General features: G+C 42.7%; 2 protein-coding genes across 29 annotated transcripts in view; one reads left to right on the top strand and one right to left on the bottom strand.

Moving 5' to 3' along the window:
• LOC133506967 (general transcription factor II-I repeat domain-containing protein 2-like) overlaps window positions 1-23,166 on the top strand; it is a 129,181-nt gene extending 106,015 nt beyond the window's left edge. For 6 of the 18 annotated variants that reach the window (XR_009796667.1, XR_009796660.1, XR_009796661.1 and 3 more), the window contains 2 exons: window positions 7,279-7,356; window positions 7,442-9,453. Coding sequence is in view for 6 of the 18 variants with exons in the window: in XM_061831403.1 (XP_061687387.1) it covers window positions 7,279-8,169 (891 nt within the window). In the remaining 12 variants the exon portion in view is untranslated. Of the gene's footprint in view, window positions 1-7,278; window positions 9,454-23,029 lie in introns of those variants that run through there. The other 12 variants (XM_061831403.1, XM_061831407.1, XM_061831406.1 and 9 more) reach the window with 3 other exon arrangements.
• The window catches only part of phf2 (PHD finger protein 2), a 236,429-nt gene that overhangs the window by 171,407 nt on the left and 39,561 nt on the right, over window positions 1-25,461 (bottom strand). For 10 of the 11 annotated variants that reach the window (XM_061831394.1, XM_061831399.1, XM_061831392.1 and 7 more), the window contains one exon: window positions 14,135-14,249. In XM_061831394.1, coding sequence (XP_061687378.1) covers window positions 14,135-14,249 — 115 coding nt within the window. Of the gene's footprint in view, window positions 1-14,134; window positions 14,250-21,638; window positions 23,031-25,461 lie in introns of those variants that run through there. The other variant, XM_061831396.1, reaches the window with a different exon arrangement.

Below are 25,461 nucleotides of genomic sequence, written 5' to 3'. Positions count from 1 at the left end.
CAAAATGTTTTATTTTATAAGAAATAGAAAGTTGGAAAACCAGGGTTACATATTACATTCAGATGTGTTACCTAACTCAGGAATCCACTTTCCAAGTGTGTAAAAGTACCTTTTATTGGATGGGTGTTTCTAGTTGCTCAGATTTTGCCATTTGGATTGATTTGTCAAACCTTACATAGTGCTTGTTTTTGGCTTTGGTTTCACCTGTGAAAACTGCATTTGCTTAAGCAAACATTAAGACCACAGAGGTAAGTTTGGGAGAAATGCAAATAATTATGAAGCTGAAAGAAGCGAGATTGATTGCTCTGTTGAGCTATTGGACTCATCCAATATTTTATTTGAAACACTCACACGCACACACACACATAAATATATACAGTGGATCCACAAAGTATTCAGACCCACTTATATTTTCACTGTTATATTGAAGTCATTTGCCAATATCATTTAAGTTCATTTTTTTCCTCAATGTACACATCGCTATTGTCAGATTCCGCTTATCCGCAGGACTAATCGGGAGAAATGTCCGACCGAGACCGACTCTCCAGTTAAAGGGTTAAGCTACCCCTTTACCCCAGCCGACTCTAACGCCGTGCGTGCAGGAGGACGGGAGCTTCTTAAGTCGGTGTTGAGATGAATTCGCCTAAGTGTACTAATTGCCATTAGTTTTGCAGAGCCAATCCGGTCTGCCCCCACTTGTCAGCCTTGTCGAGTAACCTTTCCGAGTAACAAGGTGACAAAGTCTTCGCTCTGCTTTTACAGCAGCTCCATCTCTTGTGAATCGATTGCACTTGTCATTGACCTAGTAAATTGAACAATCCTTATTAGGATCGTACGGATTTGTTTTATCGGGGGTATGGTTGTGATGTTAAGGCAAAAATCTATGTTAATTGAACATAAATCAATAAAAGTAAAACTGGTTAAAATGATAAAAATTTTTCAGATAACATTCATTCTACAGCCAATCCCACCAGACGCGGGGTATGGTTGCGATGTTAAGGCAAAATTCAATGTTAATTGAACATAAATCAATAAAAGTAAAAATGGTTAAAATGATAAAACTGATGGTAAGAAGGATGAATGATAAAAATAGCAAAAAGCAATATAAATGAAGTGAGATTCAAAGCGTCTAAAAGCATCAGAAATTAGGGATAATAGACATTTTTGAGTGAGCTTGTTAGGGTTGATAAAGTCCTATATAGCTCAAAGCCTAATTTAATAATAAGGGTTTTCGGGATTACGGATAAATTGTCAAGCCAATTTACCCTTCATAGGTAACCACGTAATATCGCTGGTAATATCCTGCCATTACCTTATTATAGTAGTTTTACTTGCGCCCAATCTCAAAAGGAGTCATCAATTTAAGCATTCCAAGTTGCCAAATACTTTCTCCCCGCCAGCTTGCCACACGACTATTACATCTATAGCAAGACCTTGTCTCTTTGTCAGCGAAAACTAAACAAAAAGCCCCGAACTTCCGTATCCAAGGTTTTTATAGCTTTTTGGTGGAACATTCTAGAAACTGCTGGCTGAATCCACGCCTAGTGGGAAGGGCTTCCCTTGGTTCATCCTGTCGGGCCCCATTCGCCATTCCTGGCTTGACTTGTCATGCCCTTCTTAGCTTCACTCAATTTTGTCATTTTCCCTTTAATTAATCTTTAAAAAATATGCCCCCCCCCCACCCGATCGGTGGTGTTGTGTTACTGTACTTCTGTGCTCATCACGTATTGTCCATAACAAACACCAAGTTCAGGCATGAGTGTCTCCATATGTGCACGTGGGACCAGGACACCCTAGGTAGCGGTTCGGTGATCGACTTTGTGGTCATGTCATCGGACTTGCGATTGTATGTCTTGGACACTTGGGTGAAGAGAGGGGCAGAGCTGTCAACTGATCATCACCTCGTGGTGAGTTGGCTCCAAACGTGGGGGAAGATGCTGGTCCGACATGGCAGGCCCAAACGTATTGTGAGGGTCTACCGGGAACAGCTAGCAGAAGGAATTTCAACTCCCACCTCCAAAAGAACTTTGCTCACGTTCCAGGGGGAGGTGGGGGACATTGAGTCTGAGTGGATGAGTTCTGCGCCTCCATTACTGAAAAGTTGGACTCGTTTCCGTTGAGAGTTGGACTCCACCAATGCTGCCTTTTGTCACTGATTTTGTTCATATCTTTTATGGACAGCATCTCTAGGCACAGCTGTGGCGTAGAGTGTGTCCGGTTTGGTGGCCTCAGCATCACATCTCTGGTCTTTGCAGATGATGTGGTTCTGTTGGCTTCATCAAGCCGTGATCTCTAACTCTCACTGGAGCGGTTTGCAGCCAAGTGTGAAGCGACTGGGATGAGAATCAGCACCTCCAGATTTGAGACCATGGTCCTCAGTCGGAAAAGGGTGGCATGCCCTCTGGAAAGGGATCCTGCCCCAAGTAGAGGAGTTCAAGTAACTTGGGGTCTTGTTCATGAGTGAGGGAAGAATGGAGCGGGAGAGCGACAGACAGATCGGTGCAACATCTGCAGTGATGCGGACTTTGTATCGGTCCATTGAGGTAAAGAGCTAAGCTGAAAGGCAAATCTCTCAATTTACCAGTCGACCTATGTTCCTACCTTCACCTATGGGCATGAGCTGTGGGTCGTGACCGAAATAACAAGATCCTGGATACAAGTGGCCGAAATGAATTTCCTCTGTAGGGTGTCTGGGCTCTCCCTTAGAAATAGGGTGAGAAGCTTGGTCATCCAGGAGACCCTCGCTGTCGAGCTGCTGCTCCTCTGCATTAAGAGGAGCCAGATGAGGTGGCTGGGGCATCTGATCTGGATGCCTCCCTGGTGAGGTGTTCCGGCCATATCCCACCGGAAAGAGAACCCGGGGACAACCCAGGACACTCTGGAGAGACTATGTCTCTCGGCTGACCAGGGAACGCCTCGGGATCCCTCCAGAAGAGCTGGAAGAAGTGGCTAGGGAAAGGGAAGTCTGAGTATGGCTGCTGAAGCTACTTCCTCCAAGACCCAACCCAGAGAAGCGGTAGAAAATGGATGGATAGATGGCTGGATGGATGAGTCTTCAATTAAAATGTATTGTGTGCTATTTACATTTTCTTCACCCAGTATTGTGCAAAATAGTGTGTAAATGCCACATTTTGCATATTCATTGAGACAAACATATTACTTGGATGAGGGCTATTTTTTACATTTCAAATACACATTCCTCAGTGCACACTCAGTAAATCCGGTTGTTCAATTATTGGTGTCTGCATACTGTGCAAGAAAGTCCTGGCTTGGCCACTCTGTCAAATTTTAGAACCCAATGTGGCCTGTGAGATAAAACGTTTGCCAACCCTTGCTTTGCCAAAATGGGGAATAACGTGTTGGTCACAATCCTCAGATGAGGACAATTGTTGAAGGGATGTTCACGTACTTTAAATACAATTCAGCCCCCAACCAGGAAACAAAACATAATGCAGCCTAGCAAGCTACTGCTAGCACTAACAGTTTATGTAAACATGCCAGCGTTCTCTTGAATCAAGCGCTCATGTTTTCCTATGTGTGAAGTTTTTTGATTGCAATAAAGTAATTTAAATACAATAAGTTAGCACCAGTTATTTAATGCAGCCCTTTGGGGGCACAAGCCAATGCAATCTGTCAGCCGGTCCCAAGCCCGGATAAATTCAGAGGGTTGAGTCAGGAAGAGGATCCAGCGTAAAACTGTGCCAAACAAATATGAGTGTTCATCTAAAGAATACCATACCGGATCGTTCGTGGCCCGGGTTAACGACCTCCTCCCCCGGCATCATTAACCTGCAGGGCATCAGTGGAACTACTCTGGGTCGAAGACAAAGACAAGGAGGAAAGCGGATTCATCGGCAGAAAAAGGAGCGAAACGCACAGAGCCTACAACTGATTGTCGGAACTTTGAATCTTGGAACAATGACAGGAAAAGCTCAGGAGTTGGTTGACATGATGATTAGGAGAAAGGTTGATATATTGTGCATCAAAGAGAGCTGGTGGAAAGGTAGCAAGGCAAGAAGTTTAGGAGCAGGATTTAAATTATTTTACCATGGAGTAGATGGCTAGAGAAATGGAGGAGGGGTTATTTTAAAAGGAATAGCTGGCTAAAAATGTCTTGCAGGTGAAAACGAGTATTAGATCGAATGATGAGGCTGAAATTTGAAATTGAAGGTGTGTAATGTGATGAGCGGCTCTGCCCCAAAGGTAGGATGTGACGAGGGTTGAAAGACAAATCTTGGAAGGAACTAGATGAAGAAGTTCTGAGCATCCCAGACAGAGAGATAGAGTTGCAATTGGTGCAGATTGTAATGGACATGTTGGTGAAGAAAACAGGGGCAATGAAGAAGTGATGGGTAAGTACGGCATCCAGGAAAGGTACTTCGATGGACAGATGGTGGTGGACTTTGCAAAAAGGATGGAAATGGCACTTTATTCTAGAAGAGGAAGGAACATAGGGTGACTTACAAGAAAGTAGAAGCATACTGGTGGATGATTGTTTTGTTTGCAGACAATGTAATCTGAAGGTTACTGACTGTAAAGTAGTGGTAGGGGAGAGTGTAGATCGACAGCATAGGATGGTAGTATGTAGGATGATTTTGGTGGTGGGTAGGAAGATTAAGAAGACAAAGGTAGAGCAGAGAACCATGTGGTGGAAGCTGAGAAAAGAAGAATGTTGTGTGGCCTTTCAGAAAGACATGAGACAAGCTCTTGATGGACAGGAAGAACTCCCGCTGGACTGGACTACTACAGTCAAGGTGATGAGAGAGAGAGCCAGGAGAGTACTTGGGGTGTCTTCTGGAAGAAAGGGGAGAAGGAGACTTGGTGGTAGAACCCCAAAATACAGGAAGTCATACAAGGAAAGAAGAGGTGGGACACTGATAGGACTGAGGAGAAGCGAAAGGAGACAGTGCTTTGTGAAAGTATTCGGCCCACTTTAACTTTTCAACCTTTTGCCAGATTTCAGGCTTCAAACATAACATAACATATAAGATTAATGTTTTTTGTCAAGAATCAACAAAAATCAGGACAAAATCATGAAGTGAAAGGAAATTTATTGGAAGGCCAGATTGTACGACTGATTGTTGTCCTATGGACAGACTCTCCCACTTCAGATGTAGATCTCTGCAGTTAATCCAGAGTGATCATGGGCCTCTTGGCTGCATGTCTGATCAGTCTTCACTTTGTTTGAAGTGAAAGTTTTGAGTGACGGCCGGGTGTTGGTAGATATGCAGTGGTCTGATACTCCTTCCATTTCAATATGATTGGTCTCACAGTGCTCCTTGAGATGTTTAAAGATTAGGAAATCTTTTTGTGTCCAAATCAGGCTCAACACTTCTCCACAACAGTATCCTGGACCTGCCTGTTCTGTTCCATGGTCTTCATGATGCTCTCTGCACTTTAAACAGAACCCTGAGACTATCGCAGAGCCGGTGTATTTATACGGAGACTTGATTCGACTCAGATTGATTCTATTTACCATCATCAGTCAACATTGGATCATTCAGAGATCCTCACTGAGCTTCTGGAGTGAGTTTGCTGCACTGAAACGTAGGAGGCCGAATAATATGGCACGTCCCACTTTTTTAGGTTTTTATCTGTCAAAAAAGTATAAAATATCCAGTACATTTCATTCCACTTCACGATTGTGTCCCACTTTTTGTTGATTCTTGGCGGAAAAATTTTATTTTATATCTTGATGTTTGAAACCTGAAATGTAGCAAACGTTTGAAAAGTTCAAGGGGGCTGAATACTTTCACAAGGCACTGGATGCGATGTAGGGCAAAGGTAGAGGTGGTGAAGACTAAACAAGAAGTATATGATGACTTGTGCACCTGGTTGGACATGAAAGAAGGAAAAATGTCTCTCTACAGGTTGCCCAGACAGAGGAATAGAGATGATGCAGCAGGTAAGGGTGATTAAGGATAAAGATGGAAATTTGTTGACCGGTGCCAGGAGTGTGCTCAATAGATGGAAAGAATATTCTGAGAAGTTGATGAATGAAGAAAATGATAGAGAAGCAAGAGTAGAAGACCCAAGTGTGAAGGACCAGAAAGTGGCAATGATTAGTAAGGGGGAACTTTGAAAGGCATTCAAGAGGGAAAAATGGAAAGGCAGTTGGTCCTGATGGCATACATGTGTAGGTATGGGAGAATTTTGGAGAGGTGGCTGTGGAGTTTTTGTCCAACTTATTCAACAGAATACGCGCGGGAGTGAAAGTCTGAACAATGGAGGAAAAATGTGCTAGTTCCCATTTTTAAGAACTGGGATTTGGAGAGCTGTGGGAACTATAGAGAAAAGAAGTTGATGTGACACACAATGAAGTTATGGGAAAGAGTAGTGAAGATAAGACTCAGGACAGAAGTAAGTATCTGCGAGCATCAGTATGGTTTCATGCCTAGAAAGAGTACCACACAACCTGCCTTGAGTATGCCAGTGGAAAAGTACAGAGAAGGCCAGAAGGAGCTACATTGTATCTTTGTGGATCTAGAGCAGACATGTCCAAAGTCCGGCCCCCGGGCCAATTGCGGCCCGTGGACAAATTTTTACCGGCCCGCGGCCTCTATCATGAAATCAATAATATGCGGCCCGCCAGCACTGTTGACCACAGTATAAAATACATGTGTACAAAAAGCTGTTTTTCATATTTTTCATTTCACCAGAAGATGGCAGTAGCCCTGTGGCCGCACTCTGGCCGCCGTGACCCTTGACCTTGCGTGATCGTTTCAACCCAGCCCATTTCTAACATGGCGTCTGTAAACAAAAAAAGGAAAGTTGACCGCGAGGGCCGCCGCTTCCAGGACAAGTGGAAATTTGAGTATTTTTTCACTGAAATACGAAACAACTGTGTCTGCCTAATTTGCCAAGAGACTGTGGCTGTTTTCAAGGAATTCAACATCAAGAGGCACTACCAGACGAAACATGCTAGCTCCGACAAGCTAACTGGGAACAAACGCGGTGAAAAAGTGAAGCAACTGGAAGCTGTTTTAACGGCACAGCAAAGCTTTTTCACAAGAGTCCGTGAGTCAAATGAAAATGCCACAACGGCAAGCTACGAAGTGGCAACGCTGATTGCAAAGCACTGCAAACCTTTCACTGAGGGTGAATTTATTAAAGACTGTGTAATGAAAATGGTTGAGAAAATTTGTCCCGCGACGAAGCAAGAGTTTGCCAATATTTGCCTGGCTCGTAATACTGTGGTACGGAGAATTGAAGACGTTTCATTAGATATTAAGAGACAGTTAGAGGCAAAAGGAACTGAGTTTGACTTTTTCTCGTTAGCGTGCGATGAAAGCACGGATGCGTCCGACACCGCTCAGTTACTGGATCTTTTTAAGAGGAGTGGACAATGACATGAACGTGAGTGAAGAGTTTCTGGACCTCCAGAGTCTGAAGGGCCAAATAAGAGGAACTGATTTATTTGTTTCTGTTTGTTCCACCGTAGATGACATGAAACTACAGTGGAATAAAGTCACCGGGATTATTACGGACGGCGCACCTGCCATGGCTGGCGAGCGGAGTGGATTATCAAGCCTTGTCTGTAACAAAGTCAGCGAAGAAGGAGGCAGCGCTATTAAACTCCACTGTATTATTCATCAAGAAGTTCTCTGTGCCAAATATATGAAATATGATAATGTTATGAAACCGGTGATAAAGACTATTAATTATATTCGCTCCAAAGCGCTGTGCCACCGCCAGTTTCAACAGTTTCTTCTCGACATCCAGGCTGAATACGGAGATGTTTTGTATCACACCGACGTAAGGTGGCTCAGTCGGGGGTCTGCGCTGCAGCGCTTCTTCTCTCTCAGGGAGGAAATTGGACAATTCTTGACTAAAAAGGGACAACCCATGCCACAATTAAATGATCCTGTTTGGCTGGTTGATTTGGGATTTTTAGTTGACATAACGCGACATCTGAATGCGCTGAACACAAGCCTTCAAGGGCAAAATGCAGTGGTAAGCCAACTGTATTCACACATCAAAGCCTTTCGGACCAAGCTGCTACTTTTCCAAAGACACCTGTCACAGGCGCAGCCCAATACCGCACATTTCCCGTCGCTGCAGGAAATTGTGACCAGTTTCCCACAGATCAATATCAGTGCGCAAATGACAAAGTATGCAGCAGACATCTCATCTCTGGTTGAGGAGTTTCAGCAGCGCCACTGCTCTTGAGCCAGACATGGACTACATACTGCAGTCAAGATCCCAGTATCACCCTTCACATTAGTGCAGGCAAGACCTTTGTTAAGTCCTCTGAGTTGAATAAATTCTTAAATCTCAGTTAATTAATTTTTTTGTGATGGTCAAAATCACAGTTTGAATATGCAGTGATCATTGTTTTGTTTTCAGCACTTTTCCTACAGTGAGCATATAATAGTGAATAATATGTAATGTTTCACATGAACTTAGATATCCTTTATAGTTTTCTTAATTTTTTGTGGTTTGTGATTTCGGTAAAAACCTAAATGTAAAAAAAAATGTAAAAGTAAAAGTATGCCATTTGTAATTAAATTTAAAAAAATCCCAAAAAGTTAATTTGTATTTAATGTTAATGGTTCAAAGAATGTCAGGCTAAATAGTCGGCCCCCACACATTTTCACCTTACCAAATCTGGCCCTCTTTGCAAAAAGTTTGGACACCCCTGATCTAGAGAAAGCCTATAACAGAGTACCAAGAGAGGAACTGTGGTACTGCATGCGCAAGTCTGGTGTGGCGGGGAAATGTGTTAGAATAGTACAGGACATGTATCAGGACAGCCAAATTTGTATGTTTTGGAGACAAGTTTCGAGAGGGCAGACTTCAATGGTTTGTATATGTCTCGAGGCAAGAGAGTGGCTATAATGGTCGATGGGTGCTGAGGATGGAGCTGCCAGGCAAAAGAGCGAGAGGAAGACCAAAGAGAAGGTTGATGGATGTTGTGAGGAAAGACATGAGGGCAGTTGGTGTTCGAGAGGAAGATGCAGGAGATAGGCTTAGATGGAAAAAGATGACACGGTGTGGGAACACCTCACGAGACAAGGTGAAAGGAAAAGAAGACATTTGCACCTGTTATTTGTCTCATGTGTTAATGCTGGTTTCACCTGACTGATAAGAATACATGATGTGACTGGAGCAGTGATTTCCAACTGGGGTAAAGGCACATATTTTACAATTGAAAAATCTCACGGCACACCAACAATTAAAACTGTCACAAAAGGTGGCCACATTAATTACTGCATGTACTTCCTGCTATTTCAATAGAAGACTCTTCATTTCTTCTTTATGTCACTTTGCCTCACTGGCATTATTTCTCTATCAATTTCTGAGCCGCTTAAAATGATGAGTGTCACAGCAGTGCTAGTCCCTATCCCACCTGTCATTGGGCAGGAGGCAATTAATGCATCTTTTAGGGAAGTGGGAGGAAATCGGAGTGCCCGGAGAAAATTCAAGCAGGCACAGGAAGAACATGCAAACTCCATACAGGTGAGGGTGGGATTTGAACCCAGGTCCTTAGAACTGTGAGGCCAAGCCTCTCCAGCTGCTCCACCGTTCCAGCTACATTATTTTTTCTCAGCATATTTTTTGGAGCATTTACACAGATATATACAGCAAAAGAATGAGTTATTTAAATAGAAACATTGCAGCATCTTGTGATCTGATCGGTGAGCACTTTTTTTTTTTTAACTCGGTGATCGGTGATGAGCCCCAAAGATCAGGATCCTGTAAAGACTATAATGACATTAAAGCCAATCACCCAATCAGTGTGAAACACTAATTATCGGCCAATCCCGATCAGATCGGTGTAAAGTCGAATACATTGTGCCCTTAACCATTCGTGGTTCACCGTTCGCGGCCTCGCATATTAGTGGATTTTGTGCTGCATTTTTTTTAATTTACTGTATTTTCACAATCGTAGAGGTCTTACATTCTCTTCTAGAGAGATGCTTTTCAATGACACGTGTTTTTTGTTCACGATGCCATCTTGGATGGCAAGATTGTGTCAACATATCATGGCGGGCTCGTCATCTTCAGACCTAAACTCGACAGTTTTATCAGATATTGCACAACAGTTGGACAGATATCACAAACAATGACATACAGAAAAGATACAAGCAATCCCCTCACCACCACCACCAACATACATATGTACAGAACATGTAACTACCAGAAATTAAATGCTTGCTGCACAATCAAGAGTACATGGTGGCGCTCAGTTGTCCCTCTTAATGGCAGATTCCTATCTCTCACACCTTTCTTTGTTGGCTGGGAAGCGATAAAAGTGTATACTGCAATGTTTTGGCTCACGGTTATTGCTTTTATCTTGAAAGTCCTTTGACAAATGAACACTGTAACCATAGGTGATTGAGGCACTTGTGCTGGAGTGAGGAATAAAGAAAGAAGCCACATGTAAAACTAGATGGGTGCAAAAAAAAAAGTATCGCCTCGTCATTATTAGAGTGAGCTATAATACTTCTCGTATATACCAAGTTTGGTGTGATTGTGATTGTGTTGACGTCAGCGGGGCACGACGAGACAGGACGATAAGGAAGTAACCTAGAGAGGTTGGCAGGGGAAAAAGCGAAATAAATATCACCCACGTTAAAAAGTACAGTTGGACTTACGTCTACGTTATTCAATAACACGACAGCAAGATCATAACATTGTGTCTGAGTAACGGTAGTATACTGTAACTACGGACTCACGGGGGGAAAACAAACAAACAAAAAAAAAACGGAATGAATGAATTGTCCATGATAGAAGTGTTTGGTGTTCCAACCCCAAAGATGGATTGGACTCATCCAATTTACCAGATGCGTGGCGGAGATTCAAGCAACACGCTGAACTCATGTTCATGGGACCGCATAAAAACAGAGGAAAGGGGAAGAGTTCAGTTTCCTCCTGCTATGGATCGGTGATAAAGGAGGGGATGTCAGGAATCCGTGAACACTGACCGGAGACTAAGATAAGTTGCTAAAAACTTGTGAAAAATTCTCTGATTACATCGCTCCGAAAGCAAACCCCATATTTGCTAGATCTAAGTTTCACAAGAACGCGCAAGGTAACTGTGAGTCATTTGACCACTTTGTGACAGAACTCGAGCTTTTGATTAAAAACTGTAACTACACAAACAGCGATGAGATGGTCAGCGACCCCATAGTTTTTGCTACCAACTCTCCGAGTGTGCGCAAAGAGTTACCCAGCCAGGGGCTGGAGCTCACGCTCGAAAAAGCAATCGGCATAGTCCGGTCCCACGAGTTTGCAAAAGTGCAGCTAAACACTATGGCTAGCGACAGCCTGAGGTTCACGTTATCCACTGCAAACCTGGAAAGCAAACCACACAAGCATGGTAAGTTTGGATAAAATTTAAAACTTTTAAGACATTCTCAAACTTTGTTATTTACAATAATTTCGTAATGTACTGTGTGTTTTAGGCTACAAAAAAAGGCAATCATTATGTACTGTACAGTAATATGGTTGCATCTGGGAACAGGGAAAAAAAAACAGTGCTCCAATATGACCGACAATCGGCTGTAACAGACAATCCACTGCCCCTATCGATAGGTTTCCAATTACGCTATTTTGTGTGTCACAGAGGTCAGAGAACACAGGTGATAGGTGAAGCATGAAGTTTTTTTCTATCGTTAATTTATCCGATTGGTTTAGGGACTGTGGTGATGTCATTGGAAACCTATCCATTAGTCTGTTGACTTATGGTTTCACTGTATAGTTATGATCTTCCATGGTGTAAAAAAAAAATAAACTCATGGTCAAATGGAATATCAATAGTTTGTCTAAATTTCAAAAAATAACGAGTCTGACCCTCACAGTTTGATAAGTCTGTATTTTGCTAAAAAAAAAAAAAAAAAGTCACTGCTTTTTTCATACTACACTGACATTTCTATTCGAAAAAGTCTGCATAATGGTAAAAACAAACAATGAGATTTTGCTTTCTTTTTGTAATGATCTGCACATTCCAAACAGTTCACTCTTTTTAGCATACAATTAAAAGCATACGCAGTATAAGTCATTACATTTGCCAGCCGAAGATGGAGATGCGCTGTATTTGTCATGAGCACGCGGACGTCCTTGAGGGGAGGTCCCAAAGGCACAGCAGAAACCAGACGGGTGCGTGTCACAGCTGAGGACGAAGATCCCCTGAGCCATGGTCGAGAACCCATGGCTGCCGACGCTGGCAGGGGGCTGGCGAGGCTTGGGGAAGGGCTGCTGTGGATGCGGCGCCACAGAGGCGTGGACGTGAGGCAGCAATAGATCGGATCCCGCCGAGGCGTGGTCGTAACGAGCCCGAGGATCAGTCTTTGCTGAGACGTGGATGTGAGGCAGCCGTGGAATGGTCGCCACAGAGACATGGGCGATGGGTGGCTGAGGATCGGTCGACGCCAAGTCATGGATGTGAGGCAGCTGAGGATCAGTCGCCGGCATGTTGTGGTCGTGGATCGGACACTGCTGAGGCCCGGTCGTCAGGCAGATCGGTCACCACATGAGGCTGAGACGGCCGTGGATTCGTCGCTGCCCACACAGAAGTAAGAAGGAACCGTGGATGAGTCGCCACCAAGACAGGTGGCCATGGATGGGTTGTCGCCGAGACAGGAGTGAGAGGTGGCCGGGAATGGGTCGCCGCCCAGACAGGAGCGAGAGGCGGCCGTGGAGGGGTCGCCACCCAGACAAGAGCGAGAGGCGGCCGTGGAGGGGTCGCCACCCAGACAAGAGCGAGGGGCGGCCGTGGAGGGGTCGTCACCGAGGCATGGACGAGAATCCGCTGTGGCTCGGTCGCCACCGGGGCATGGGCGAGAGTCCACTGTGGATCGGTCAGCGGTTGGGCATGGGCGGTAGTCGGCCATGCCTCAACTGCCAGCGAGGCGTTTGCATTACTCGGCGGTGGCTCGGTCACCTGTAAGGCGTGGACGGACGTTGGCTGTGGCTTGGTTGGAGTGTAGCAGGAGGTATAAAGCGCCATGCTATTTGGGTGCCTCCTCTGGCCGCCACGCGGAGGCCCTGGATAGATGGACCAAACAGGTGCCCCAGAAAGGATTGAGGGAAGAGGACTTGGACATATGGGACTTGGGCACTTGCTGGAAACGGGGGGAAGCAAAAACCAAAATCAATCTCCGAGTCAGAATCTGGCAGGCGGTATATAAGTCAAGGTCCTCCTCGAAATCCAAAAAATCTGAGCCCACCAAAACATGCAGTGGTGAAGATGGCAAGGTAGGAGGGGACAAAAAAGGAGCCCTTTCATAAAGAGGACGCTTGGTCAACCAGCTGAGTCCGCTGCGAGGCAGGCCGGCGACGAGACTGTCGATGTCGCGTTTTACCCGCTGGGTCCTTTTCTGGGCAGTTAGTTCTGTCATCAGCACGTGGCAAGGGACTTGACCCAACAGGACTCCGAGGCAAAGGCTTGATGTTGAGAGTGGTTTTATCCAAAACTGAGGTCATACATGGGTGAGCAGTCTGAGAAGGCAGAGGCACAAAAAAAGCATGGCAAAAGACAAGGTCCAAAAACGTGAAACCAGGTCCGATGACTATGAGGCAAAACTTGGAAACGTGAACAAGACCATAGTGCCACAGGAACACTGTGGCGAAGGGAAGCACTACACAACACTTGCATACTCACGCATGATAGTGGAGTATCAAGTACACAGTGGCACAATGATTTGGCAGAATGCAGAAGACACACTCAAGGCTTAAATGCGTGGTCTAAATAGTGTCAATGCAGTGCTGGTGTTGTACTGCTGCCAGAGGAACCTCCACCCAGGGCAGTGGCTTGGCCATGCCCCTGACAGGATTTGTTTCGAGTCCCTTCTTGGTTTTCTGCACAATCACGTACTTTGTATATTTTGCATGGTAACTCGTGCCAATATGCCCATGTCTATCGAATTTTCCATCACGAAAAATATAAATCTGGAGACATGTACATTCCCCATAATCACTTTGTCATATTGTTAGATTATATTGCATATGGTTATCATCACATAGCTTACTGAGCATAGTTTAAACATAAGTCAAGGAACAATAATGGGAAGTTTTTGATGGCCACATAAAATAAATGTGAAGCCTAGGCCTTGTCGAGTGGTCTGACTTTGATAATACTCAATAACAATAGTTTGACTAATGTAATGTATTAATAGTAAAATATGCTTACCTTGGAAATGTTCTGCTACGGAGCTCCTTTATGAAAACTTGACTGCCATTCTGAACAGCTTGGATATCTGTGTTTTGCCAAGTGTCATGTTTGTTCCAATTCTTTTTCCTTTTTACTTAAGACAAAAAACAAAAAACAAACAAACAATCAGCTAACTGACCAAAAGACCTTTTGTCTAACTAAAATGAGCGACTTAAAATACTCAAGAAAGATTCTATATCTATAACAAGAATTGTCCTGAAGGTATATCTTCCATGAGACTGACAATATTGATAACATTAAGAATAACTTTAGCTGTGGGACTTAAACATGAATTACAAAAAATAGTCACTCAAAAATACTGATGAATTGTGATAACCCGTTGCTGTCCAAACAAAAGCGGAACCATGTCTGTTCGTGCTTGATTTCCTGGTACACTGATTACACTCAGACACACATCAGAACTTGGCTTAACACAGTGGTTTTCAGACTGGGTAGTGTGCCCCCTGAGGACCGCTATGACAGGGGAGGGTGTGGGGCTACCATAATCACTTTCATTAAGAAGAACACTTTTTCGAAACTAATAGGAATGGGAACACACATTAAAAGCTAGTAGATGAGGGTTCAGTGTTTTTTTTTAATGCCAGAGTTATCCACAGATTTCACCAAGAAACATTTCGAAATTGGAAAAGCATTATCGAAATTCCTCTCTCGCTCAGACATTCCAATGAGCCCGGCTGGAAAACTGACAGCCAATCAGCGTTTTCCAAGCCTGCACTGCTTCCTGTTCTGACCCCCCATGGCTCGTGGATACGTTTCATTGAACAGAGAACGTCCATTATCTGGCATTTTGTGGCCGAGTTTTGTGAAAAGTAATTACAAACAAACAAAACAAAAATAGCATGTCGTACAATGTTCAAGCCTGTGTGCTTGAGGCAGAATACACACAGCCAGCACTTGATGTGTTGGGGAGGGGGCGTGGAACTAACGACGAACAATAACAGTTCCATTATATGGACCGCTGAGATTTGAAGCTTTTCTGAGGAGTTGGTTTCGATGTAGAGAATGTAAAGCAGGCATGGTCAGACTTTTTTTTACCTCCCCCACAAGTTGTACTTTTCAAACACCCAGCTTCTCGCGTTCGACCGGCGGTGTGGATGGCCGGAGTCGCCGTAAATAGTAACCGGGAAGTGTTGTGTGCTTACACGTAAATATCCATCCATCCATTTTCATAGGCACACAATGCTGGAGCCTATCCCAGCTGTCAACAGGAAGGAGGCACGTTTACACACACGTAGACACAGGGAGAACATGCAAACACCACACACGGGGGTCCAGGATTGAACAGCTGCGCCACCGTGCCGCCTCAAAAAGTATGTTGTTGCTTATACAGTACAAGTACGAGAGGCTATAACTGAGCGGCTAGTAACCAGTCTTGATTAGATGGGTGCAAATTTCCCCGGCTGGTGAACGGGCCTCAACTGTGACAGCCACATCTTTGTCCTGTCAGGTTAACCCCACGGGAGGTTAAAGAAGGAGACATGTGGGTGCTTTTTCTCAGTTTTCTTGCACAACACATTGGCATCTTGCCTTTGCTAGAACAAATGGTCTGTAATGCTAAGCACAGGCGACGTCAAGGAGCGGGGTCAAGGATGTTTCTTCCATGTTTGGCTGTGAAAGCTGGCACATATCCAGATTTTGCTTAGATTTCAAAAATGTTCTTTATTTTCATTTTTTTTTTCAATTAATGTCCAAAACATATGTAATAATAACATTACTTCACATTGGAGGGTTTATTGTATATATGAATTTTGGGGAGAGTCTTCCTTTAAATTACACCCAGCCGATGGAGCTCATTTTATGACCGAGCAGACAAGCTCATTGAAATGTTACATGAAATGCAAGATGTAAAATTTTAGCAGAAGAAAAAGTTTAGGATTTTGTTGATTCTTGTTGGCTTGACAAATTCAGCAGTGTAATTTTTCAACTATAAAAGTGACCACTGCACAGATTAATGAATATTGTAAACTAAGCCTATTCTGTATTTCTCGAAAAATTGTGCGCACACATGTGCATGCGTGTGTGTGTGTGTGTGTGTGGTGTGTGTGTGTGTGTCAGGTGGGGGCTGAAAAGGATTTCATCTCCTAAACAGAGGCGCTGCAAAAAAAAGTTTGAGAAACACTGGTTTGAACATATCTCAATATGGCTAACTGGTAACAATGGAGAACTCAGATGAAGAACTGTTGGCAGGAAAATTAAATCATCTATCGATTCATTTTCTGAACCGGTTATCCTCAAAAGGGTCGCATGAGTAATGGAGCCTATCCCAGGTGTCATCAGCAGGAGGCAGGTTACACCCTGAACTGGTTGCAAGCCAATCGCAGGGCATACGGGGAAAGACAACAGTCGCATTCACAATCGACATCTAGGGGAAATTTCAAGTCTCCAATTAATGCATGTTTTTGGGATCTGGGAGGAAACCTGAGTGCCTTGAGAAAACCCACGCGGGCACAGAGATAACATGCAAACTCCACACAGGCGGGGCCAGGATCGAACCCTAGACCTCAGAACTGTGAGGCCAACGCTTTATAGCTGCGCCACTATGTCGCAGATGCATTATTTGCTTTGAGGATGATCGTGGAAAAGCATGCGCAAGTCTAGTGTGGCGGAGAAATATGTTAGAATAGTACAGGACATGTATGAGGGTAGCAGAACAGCGGTGAAATGTGTCATAGGTGTGTCAGAAGAATTTAAGGTGAAGGTCTGACTGCATCAGGGATCCACACTGAGCCCCTTCCTGTTTGCGGTAGTAATGGATAGGCTGACAGATAAGGTTCGGCTGGAATCCCCTTGGACTATGATGTTCGCAGGTGATATTGTGATCTGCAGTGAATGCAGGGAGCAGGCGGAGAAACAATTCGAAAGATCGAGGCACACACTGGAAAGGAGAGGAATGAAGATGAGCCGAAGTAAAACAGAATATATGTGCACGAATGTGAGGGGCGGAGGAGGAAGAGTGAAGCTCCAGGGAGAAGAGATAGCGAGGGTGGACGACTTCAAATACTTGGTGTCAACAATCCAGAGCAATGGACAGTGTGGTAAGGAAGTGAAGAAACTGGTCGAAGCGGTTTAGAACATTTGGCGGAAGGTTTCTGGTGTTCTATGTGACAGAAGAGTATCCGCTAGGATGAAGTGCAAAGTTTTTAAAATAGTGGTGAGGCCGGCCATGACGTACGGACAGTTGGATGTTTTGGAGACAAGGTTAGAGAGAGCAGACTTGGATGGTTTGGACATGTTCAGAGGCGAGAGAGAGTATATTGGTAGAAGGGTGCTGAGGATGGAACTGCAAGGCAAAAGATCGAGAGGAAGACTGAAGAAAGGGTTAATGGATGTTGAGGGAGGACATGAGGACAGTCGGTGTTAGAGAGGAAGATGCACGAGATAGGCTAAGCTGGAAAAACATGACACGCTGTGGCAACCCCTAATGGGACAAGCCGAAAGGAAAAGAAGATATATATAAATGGGTGTGTATGTGTGTGTATAATATTGTATTACCTTTGTTCTTTCTTCATTCTTTATTATTCTTTCTTACATACATTCTTTGTTACGTACACTATTACATCACCTGAAGCAGAACCTTTGTTGAATGTTCGGAAAGAGGGGACTCTATTACGTCGTCGGACGCGTATCTTTGTGGAATGCTCAAGTGCCTATACAAGAAGTGGTTGGCTTTTCAATGGGGCTTGTTACAACTACCTGCTGCTTTGAATATGGAACGACTCGCTTTCCGGCACCCTGCCTTCTCCCTCGTGTCTTTTCGTCGACTTTTCTGAATTCATTACTCCAACGCTAGAAGCAACATTTCCCTACAGCAGGGGTCGGGAACCTTTTAGGTTGAGAGAGCAAAAACGGCAAATATTTTAAAATGTAATTCCACAAGAGCATCCAATATTTTCAAAACTAAATACAAGTGTATTTGTGCATTTTACTTAACACCAACACTTTAAGAGTACAATAAGTCTCTAAATTCATTAAAATAACATTATACTGTTGATAACCAATGATGACAAAAGTACTTTTTACCATTAATGTGACTTCTTTGCTGATTGCTTTGTTGTCCTTTTCATACATCATTAAATTAAACTTCATGCAGCCTTTGAGACTTCCATCCATTATTCATGAAAGTAGGTTGGTCTTAACTTTTTTTGTTAAATGTGAGAAAGACTTTTCATATTCATACTGTAGGTAGAACCAAACATTGTAAGTACAGGAATATTCACACGCCGAGGGAGTGGTGTGTGACGGGAAGTGCGTTCCATGTTTTCACAATCAACTTGCCTGCAGGTTGAAGTTTTTTCATTTGTCCCCACGTATGTGCGCTCGCCAAAATGGTTGCCGACAGAGGCATGTTTTTATGTTAAAAAAAAAATTTCGGTGGTGGGCAGCGCATAAGCACTCTCTCATTATAAACCACATTTATAGGCTGCGTAAGGACTGTAACATTTGTAATTATGAGTGTACCCTTTTAAGAGCGGAGGACGGGGTGGTGCAAGGTAAACTTGGAAGAGGAGTGTGTGGCCCAATGGTGTGGCCATGCATGTTGTTGTTATAGAAAGTTACGTGTGGTGCCAAAGTGTTAAAAAAATAAGTCAGGCTGAAGTCTTTTTTTTTTTTTTGCCACAAAGTCACATGATCGACCAGTCAATGGACACATTGAGCACCCCTGCTGTATATACTATGTCGACTCGTCTGCGAGTCATAGCTTCCGGACCCCTGGGCTAAAGGAAAGTAACATTTGCCGAAAAGGACATTCTTTTGGACTGTAGTGACTATACGTTGTTTCATTCATTAACTCATGTTGCACGTACCTAAACTGCCATTGAACCTCTATTTTGTTTTAGTTTGATGTTGTTTTGTATCCTATTATGTGTGATTAAATCGTCTTAAACGCAATACAACTGAGTTGCTATATTTTGCTGGTTTAAACAAAGGGGATTTCATAATTCTAAATTTACATGTAACAAGATTGGGGCTCATCAAATTCATTTGCCATTTTTTGTTAACGTTCTGCATATTTGCAACTTCACTGTGAAGATAGCAAAATTATGTTTGCACTTGAGGATTACCTTGAATCTCCTCTTCCTGAAGCAGTCAGTGCCCTGCGAAAATCTGTTATTTCAAACTTGATGCCAAACCTGCTCTGAGGATATTCCAGATTTTGAAAATTGTTCTGAATCATTTCACTGATGAGGAAGTTTAAGAACCTGATATTATGGCCATTGAAAATGAGGAACCTTCAGACTTTTTGGAATTAAAGAAACTGAAATTACAAGTAAAAGAAAAAGAACTTGGAAAATTGAAAATTGAAGATTGAAAAGAATCGCACTTTGAAAAATGTGAACGTTCCTTTGCTTCCTCAGGCAGTTCTTCACACTTAGATATTACAAGGCATGCCAAACTTGTTCCTCCTTTCAATGAGAAAGAAATTAAGTACTTTCTTCACTTCGAGAAAGTTGCAGAAAACCTCATGTGGCCTAAAGAATCAAGGACCATGCTATTGCAAACTGTCTGAAAGGGTAAAGCTCAGAATGCATATTTGGCCCTTTCTGTCGAGAAGAGTTTTGATTATAATTTTGTCAAAAAGACCCTTCTGAAAACTTATGGATTAGCGCCCGAGGCATACCATCAGAAATTTAGAAACGCTCATAAAAGGGACAATGAGAGTTTTGTAGAGTTTGGTAGAGAAAAGAAATGTGTTGACTGGTGCCAGTAGTGTGCTAAAAGGATTGAAAGAATTGTTAGAACTTGATGAATGAAGAAAATCAGAGAGGAGGAAGAGAAGAGGCAAGCATGAAGGACCAGGAAGTGGCAGTGATTAGTTAGGGGGAAGTTAGAAAGGCACGAAAGATGATGAAAAATTGAAAGGCAGTTGGTCCTGATGACATACTATACTTTGATGGAGAATATTAAGCAGTGTGTTCATTCTGATCTTATTTGGGACCAATTTGACTTGTTTGGATGAACAGGTTAATGGCTTACATGATGCGGCGGTGTCGGCAGATTATTTTTTGACTCACAAGAGTTTTTTCAGTCTCCGGGCAATTCCAAGTTTTCTCTCCAAAAGGCCTTTTCGTTGGGTAAAACTACTTATAGAGGGTCAAGTGGTAATAAGGCAGTTTTAAATTCTTCTGATAAGCAGTCATTCTTATTCCAAACCCAAGTCTTCTAATGACTCTTGTGACTCTGTTCCTGTTTGTGCTTTTTCTAAGAAGCTTGGTCACTTGGTTTCTCCTTGCAAAAATCTCAAGTTCAAAAATCAGTCCACTGGTTCCTTTTGTGTCTATCGCACCTAAGCCTTTCTTTCCAGGTGCTTCTGAGGAGAGTTTTGTTTTTGACAATAAACTTTCAGATTCTGGAGTTCTAAACGAGTATTTGCCTCTTATTCACACTGGTTTGGTTTCATATATGGGTGATAATTCTACCCCACAGCCCATTACTATTCTGACAGACATTGGATCTCTGCAATCTCCGATTTTGAAGGATATTTTGCCTTTTTCTGTAGTCTTAAACTGACTCATATGTTATTCTTCTGGGCGATAATTCTACCCTAAGGCCTATAACTATTCTGAGGGATAGTGGAGCTCTTCAATCTCTGATTTTGGAGGATGTTTTGCCTTTTTCTGCAAGGTTTTGGCTAACTCCGAAGTTATTCTTAAGGGTACAAGTGGCTGTTCTCTTGCTCTTTTGCATTTTGTGAATTTGACCTCTGATCTGATTCCTGACATTATTAAAGTTGGTGTTCTTGACTCTCTTCCAGTTCCGGGTGTTGATTTGTTGATCGACAACAATCTTATGGGAGCTCAAGTCGGCGCTGGTCCTATTGTCACCATTTCTCCAAAATGTTCACTTAGTACAGAGAAGTTCATTTTCTGGCTATTTGTGTGTCCTGTGCAGTGACTCGTTCGAAGTCAAAAGACGTTTCTTCCAAGACTTCTTTGCCAAATGATTACATTTATTATTTTTCAGATACAGATACATTGATGGTTTATTCTTTTGTCACTGAGGTTGATGATTTATCTTCAAAGGGGAGTAACTCTCTAATAAGTTTCACTTAGCCTGACAATTTAGCCAAAATGACACTAATTATGACAATAAGTCAAAAGAAAGAAGTTTTATTCCTGGTGAAAAAGTGTGAGTGTCTCTTCCCATTTCTGACCAACCACTTAGAGCGATATACCCGGGTCCATTTCTGACAAACAAAAAGGTTAGCGACACAGACCATCCTGACACCTGGGTGTTATAAACAAAAAAGCTTATGTCATGTGAACATCATCAAGAAATATCATGATTGAATTGAAACCAAACAAGTTAGTTGTATTGCAAGACTCTCCCCAGTTACTGATTGTACCGTTGATGATTATGTACAAGTCAATGACAATGGTGATGATGTTGTTAGCAATGTGAACTTTGATGATTTGAGTGAAAAGGTTCACCAAAGTTTTGCAATTCTGATGTGTTAGCTTACCTTGATTACCTAGGTGATGCTGTGCCTGTGAAACTACACCTACGTATATCAAATGAATCCTGCAAAAAGATCAGATGACATTGACTGCACAAAATTTAATCCACCTGCGTGCTTCTACTGGCGCTCTTGTAGGTCACTAAGTTCCTGCCTCTTCTGGAAAAAGGTATTCACTAATGCTATTTCCATCTTTTTTGCAAAGTCCACCACCATTTGTCCATAAAAGTTCCTTTCCTGAATGCCATATCAACCCATCACTTCTTCATCGCCCCTGTTTCCTTCACCAACATGTCCGATATAATATGCACCAATAAGGCAGTAACTCTCTCTGTGTCTGGGATGCTCAAGGACTACTTCATCTAGTTCCTTCCAGAATATCTCTTTCAACTCTAGGTCACATTCTACCTGTGGGGCACAGTCACTAATCACATTATACATAACACTCTTTATTTCAAATTTCAGCCTCATCACTTGATCTAATACTCTTCACCTCAAAACATTCTTCGTCAGCTCTTCCTTAAAAAAAAACCCTTACTCCATTTCTCTTCCCATCTACTCTATGGTAAAATATTTAAACCCTGCCCCTGAACTTTTAGCCTTACTTCATTCCCACATGCTCTCTTGGATGCACAATATATCAACCTTTCTTCTCATCATCAAGTCAACCCACTCTTAAGCTTTTCCTGTCATAGTCCCAACATTCAAAGTCCCAACACTCTGCGCATTCCTCTTTTTCTTCTGCCAAAGAATTCGCTTTCCTACTTCTTTGTCTTCGACAAACATTAGCTGAATATCCACCGACGCCCTGCAGGTTGGTGGTGCCCGGGGGCAGACGTTGTTAACCTGAGCCACGACTGATCCGGAACGGAATTCTTTTGATGAACCCTCATATTTGTTTGGCAAGGTTTTAAGACGGATAACCTTCCTGACGTGACCCTCTGCATTTATCCAGGGCTGGGGCCGGCCTACAGATTGCACTGCTTTGTGCCCCCATAGGGCTGCACTGAATCAGTTTTCACAGTAACTTGAAAAATAGCTGAACAAACTATTATCTTTGACATCTGCTTTCAAAACATCTTAATTTGTTGTGTATGTATGGTTAGTAATGGCCGATAAGTCACTTAAACATCCATTTCTAGTCATAAATGTCATCTGAGCGAACATGAACATTTAATACCTTGTATAAATGTATGTCCACAAGAGTAGAAAAAAATAATTGTACCATTTTGTATTTATTAATTTTTGTGGATGGGATGGGTATGAATGGATTTTTAAAATACTTTTTAATCAGCCTTTATATGTGGACATCAGAAAGAATCGATGCAATAGTTTGTAACAATGAAAAGTCAAGTTCACAGACAAAATCTAATCACCATATCGTCCTGCTTTTACAGGAAACATCTGACAGACCAAGTTTAGAAAAATCACATTGTGAAAGAAATTTGTGCAACGTGACTCCAGTGCCAAGTTTTGACGCCTGCCACGAGATATCTTGGGAAGCTTCTCCAACTCTTCAGCGCCAGAACAACGAAATGGTGTCTGCCACAACTGCAGAATAATGACAAACCACAATGACACCATCTTGAACGAGGGAAGTTTTACACAGAGCCAAACAAATGTGGAATGACAGCTCGACAACCGATTACCTTCGTGAGCTTGGAGAGAACTGCAGACAATTCCACCATAGCCACCTATCACAAATATATAATATGCCAATTCTATAGGATTCAGACAATGTGGAACCGCATTTCAAATTTACAAACTGTTGCTCCAATAGAAATGTGCACATATTTGAGGATCCATTGGAAGAGTTCAGACGCAAAAGCAGATATATCCATTTTTGTTGTTTCTGTAGATTCTTTGATTTATGTAGATGTATAGAGTTCTAGTTTTGATTCTTTGATTTATATAGAATCTACAGAAACAACAAAAATGGATAGATCTGCTTTTGCGTCTGAACTCTTCATTTGCACCTTATTTTTCAAGATTCCCAGGAATTTGTGCAAATTTACCACTACCATTTTAAAAGTGTTCCATTGTTTTAAATAAAGAAATTGCTTGGCTTGTTCATGGATTGAATATTTAAAACAAAAAGTACCAAACTTAAAGTATTTCAACACACTTAATTTACAAGATATACAGTATGCATGGTTCAATTACATCATTCAAAGATCTTATACAGTATTCCAACATTGGTTCCTGGCACTCCAATTTTGATTGAGACGTATTCTTCAGAAATAATCTCACATTAGGTAATTAAATGCTTTTTTACACACAACCCTTAATAGTGATTTTTTTAATTTTTTTGTATTTAGACAAGAAATTCAAGGTAGTGCAAATTGTACTGACTAAAGACTGAAGTCAAGGCAACAGGGCTGGATTCGATTAGACCTGAGATTGCATGTTTCTTGGGGACCGGGATGATGTTGGAGCATTTGAAGCAGGTTGATATATCGCATATTTCCAGAGACCTGCTGAAGATCTTTCTGAAGATCAAGTTGGTCTGTGCAGAATTTGAGGCAAGATGAGGACTCAAGGTCTTGGCCCACTGCTTTGTTAATCATTTGTTGTTTGAAGATGCATCTCACGTCCTGTTCGTGTTTGGTCAACGGAGAAGTCGAAAGTGTTGAAGAGGTCGGTGGTGAGACTTGGTGGATGTGTGGAGTGAAGGTGTCTTTTTTCAAATTAGCAGTAAAAGCTGCTCAGGTCGTCGCTAGCCTACGATAGTTGTCCATTGGAGGGGGTCGCCGCTTGTAATTGGTTTGTGATTGTGATGGGTGCCAGACTGATTTTGAGTTGATTTTATAGCTTTGCTGTATAGTCACTCGTTGCAAATTAATTTCTTTAATTTCTTTTGTCAGCTGGTTTCTGATATCCCTATCACCACACAAAGTTGCTTAGGTTTGGCAGCAAACCATGGCTTGTTATCCAATATTAAACATGCATAGAGGGCCACGCCCCACCCTCATCTTGCTGGATGTGATTATTTTTCACGAGCAGATTATTTTTCACGAGCAGATTATTTTTCACGCACTGTTTGGGAATTATTTTAACACCAGAACCTCCATGAACACACAGATACAGTCTTACTTCAAAACTAAATAGACACTGTCACTGTCAAGAGACAGATCCAGGTTTTCCCCAATCAAAAACCTTGGATCTGAGACACTGCAACATTGCCTACAGGTCAGGACCAGGACAAATTCCTGTGATTGATTGAATAATGAATTCTGGTGTGTCCCTGAAAATCCTGAAGGAGAATGTCCGGTCATCAGTTCGTGCCCTCAAACTCAAGCGCTCTTTGATCATGCACCAGGACAACAATTCCGAAACACACTAGCAAGACCACCTATACTGGTAAAAAAATAAAATAAAATGTGGTTTTGTAGTGGCCACGTTAAAGTTTGGTATTAAATCCAGGTGAGATGCTCTGGTGTGACCTTAAAACGTGCAGTTCATGCTAGAAAGCCATGGTGGAGTTGACAAATCTGCAAAGAAAGGTGTGGCAAAATTCCTCGAGAACAATGTGAACAGGTTAGACTGTTGTTTGTGAGTATACACCAAACAGCCGTTCAGAGTACCCACCCTTTTGGAGGCCTTTGAGGGGGTACTGGAGAGAGCTCCCTCCTGGGACTTAATCATTCGGCTGGGAGACTTCAATGTCCGCATGGGCGACAACAACGAGAACTGGAAGGGCATGATTGGGAAGAACGGCCCCTCCGAACAGAACCCAGGTGGTGTTCTGTTATTGGACGTCTGTGCTCATTACAGATTGTCCATAAAGAACACCATGTTCAGGAATAGGGTGTCCTCATGTGGACTTGGC

Source organism: Syngnathoides biaculeatus, chromosome 10, assembly GCF_019802595.1.
Source record: "Syngnathoides biaculeatus isolate LvHL_M chromosome 10, ASM1980259v1, whole genome shotgun sequence".
Classification (NCBI taxonomy): Eukaryota; Metazoa; Chordata; class Actinopteri; order Syngnathiformes; family Syngnathidae; genus Syngnathoides; species Syngnathoides biaculeatus.
The sequence above is the reverse complement of the archived record's forward strand: the minus strand, read 5'-3'. Positions and strand labels throughout refer to the sequence as shown.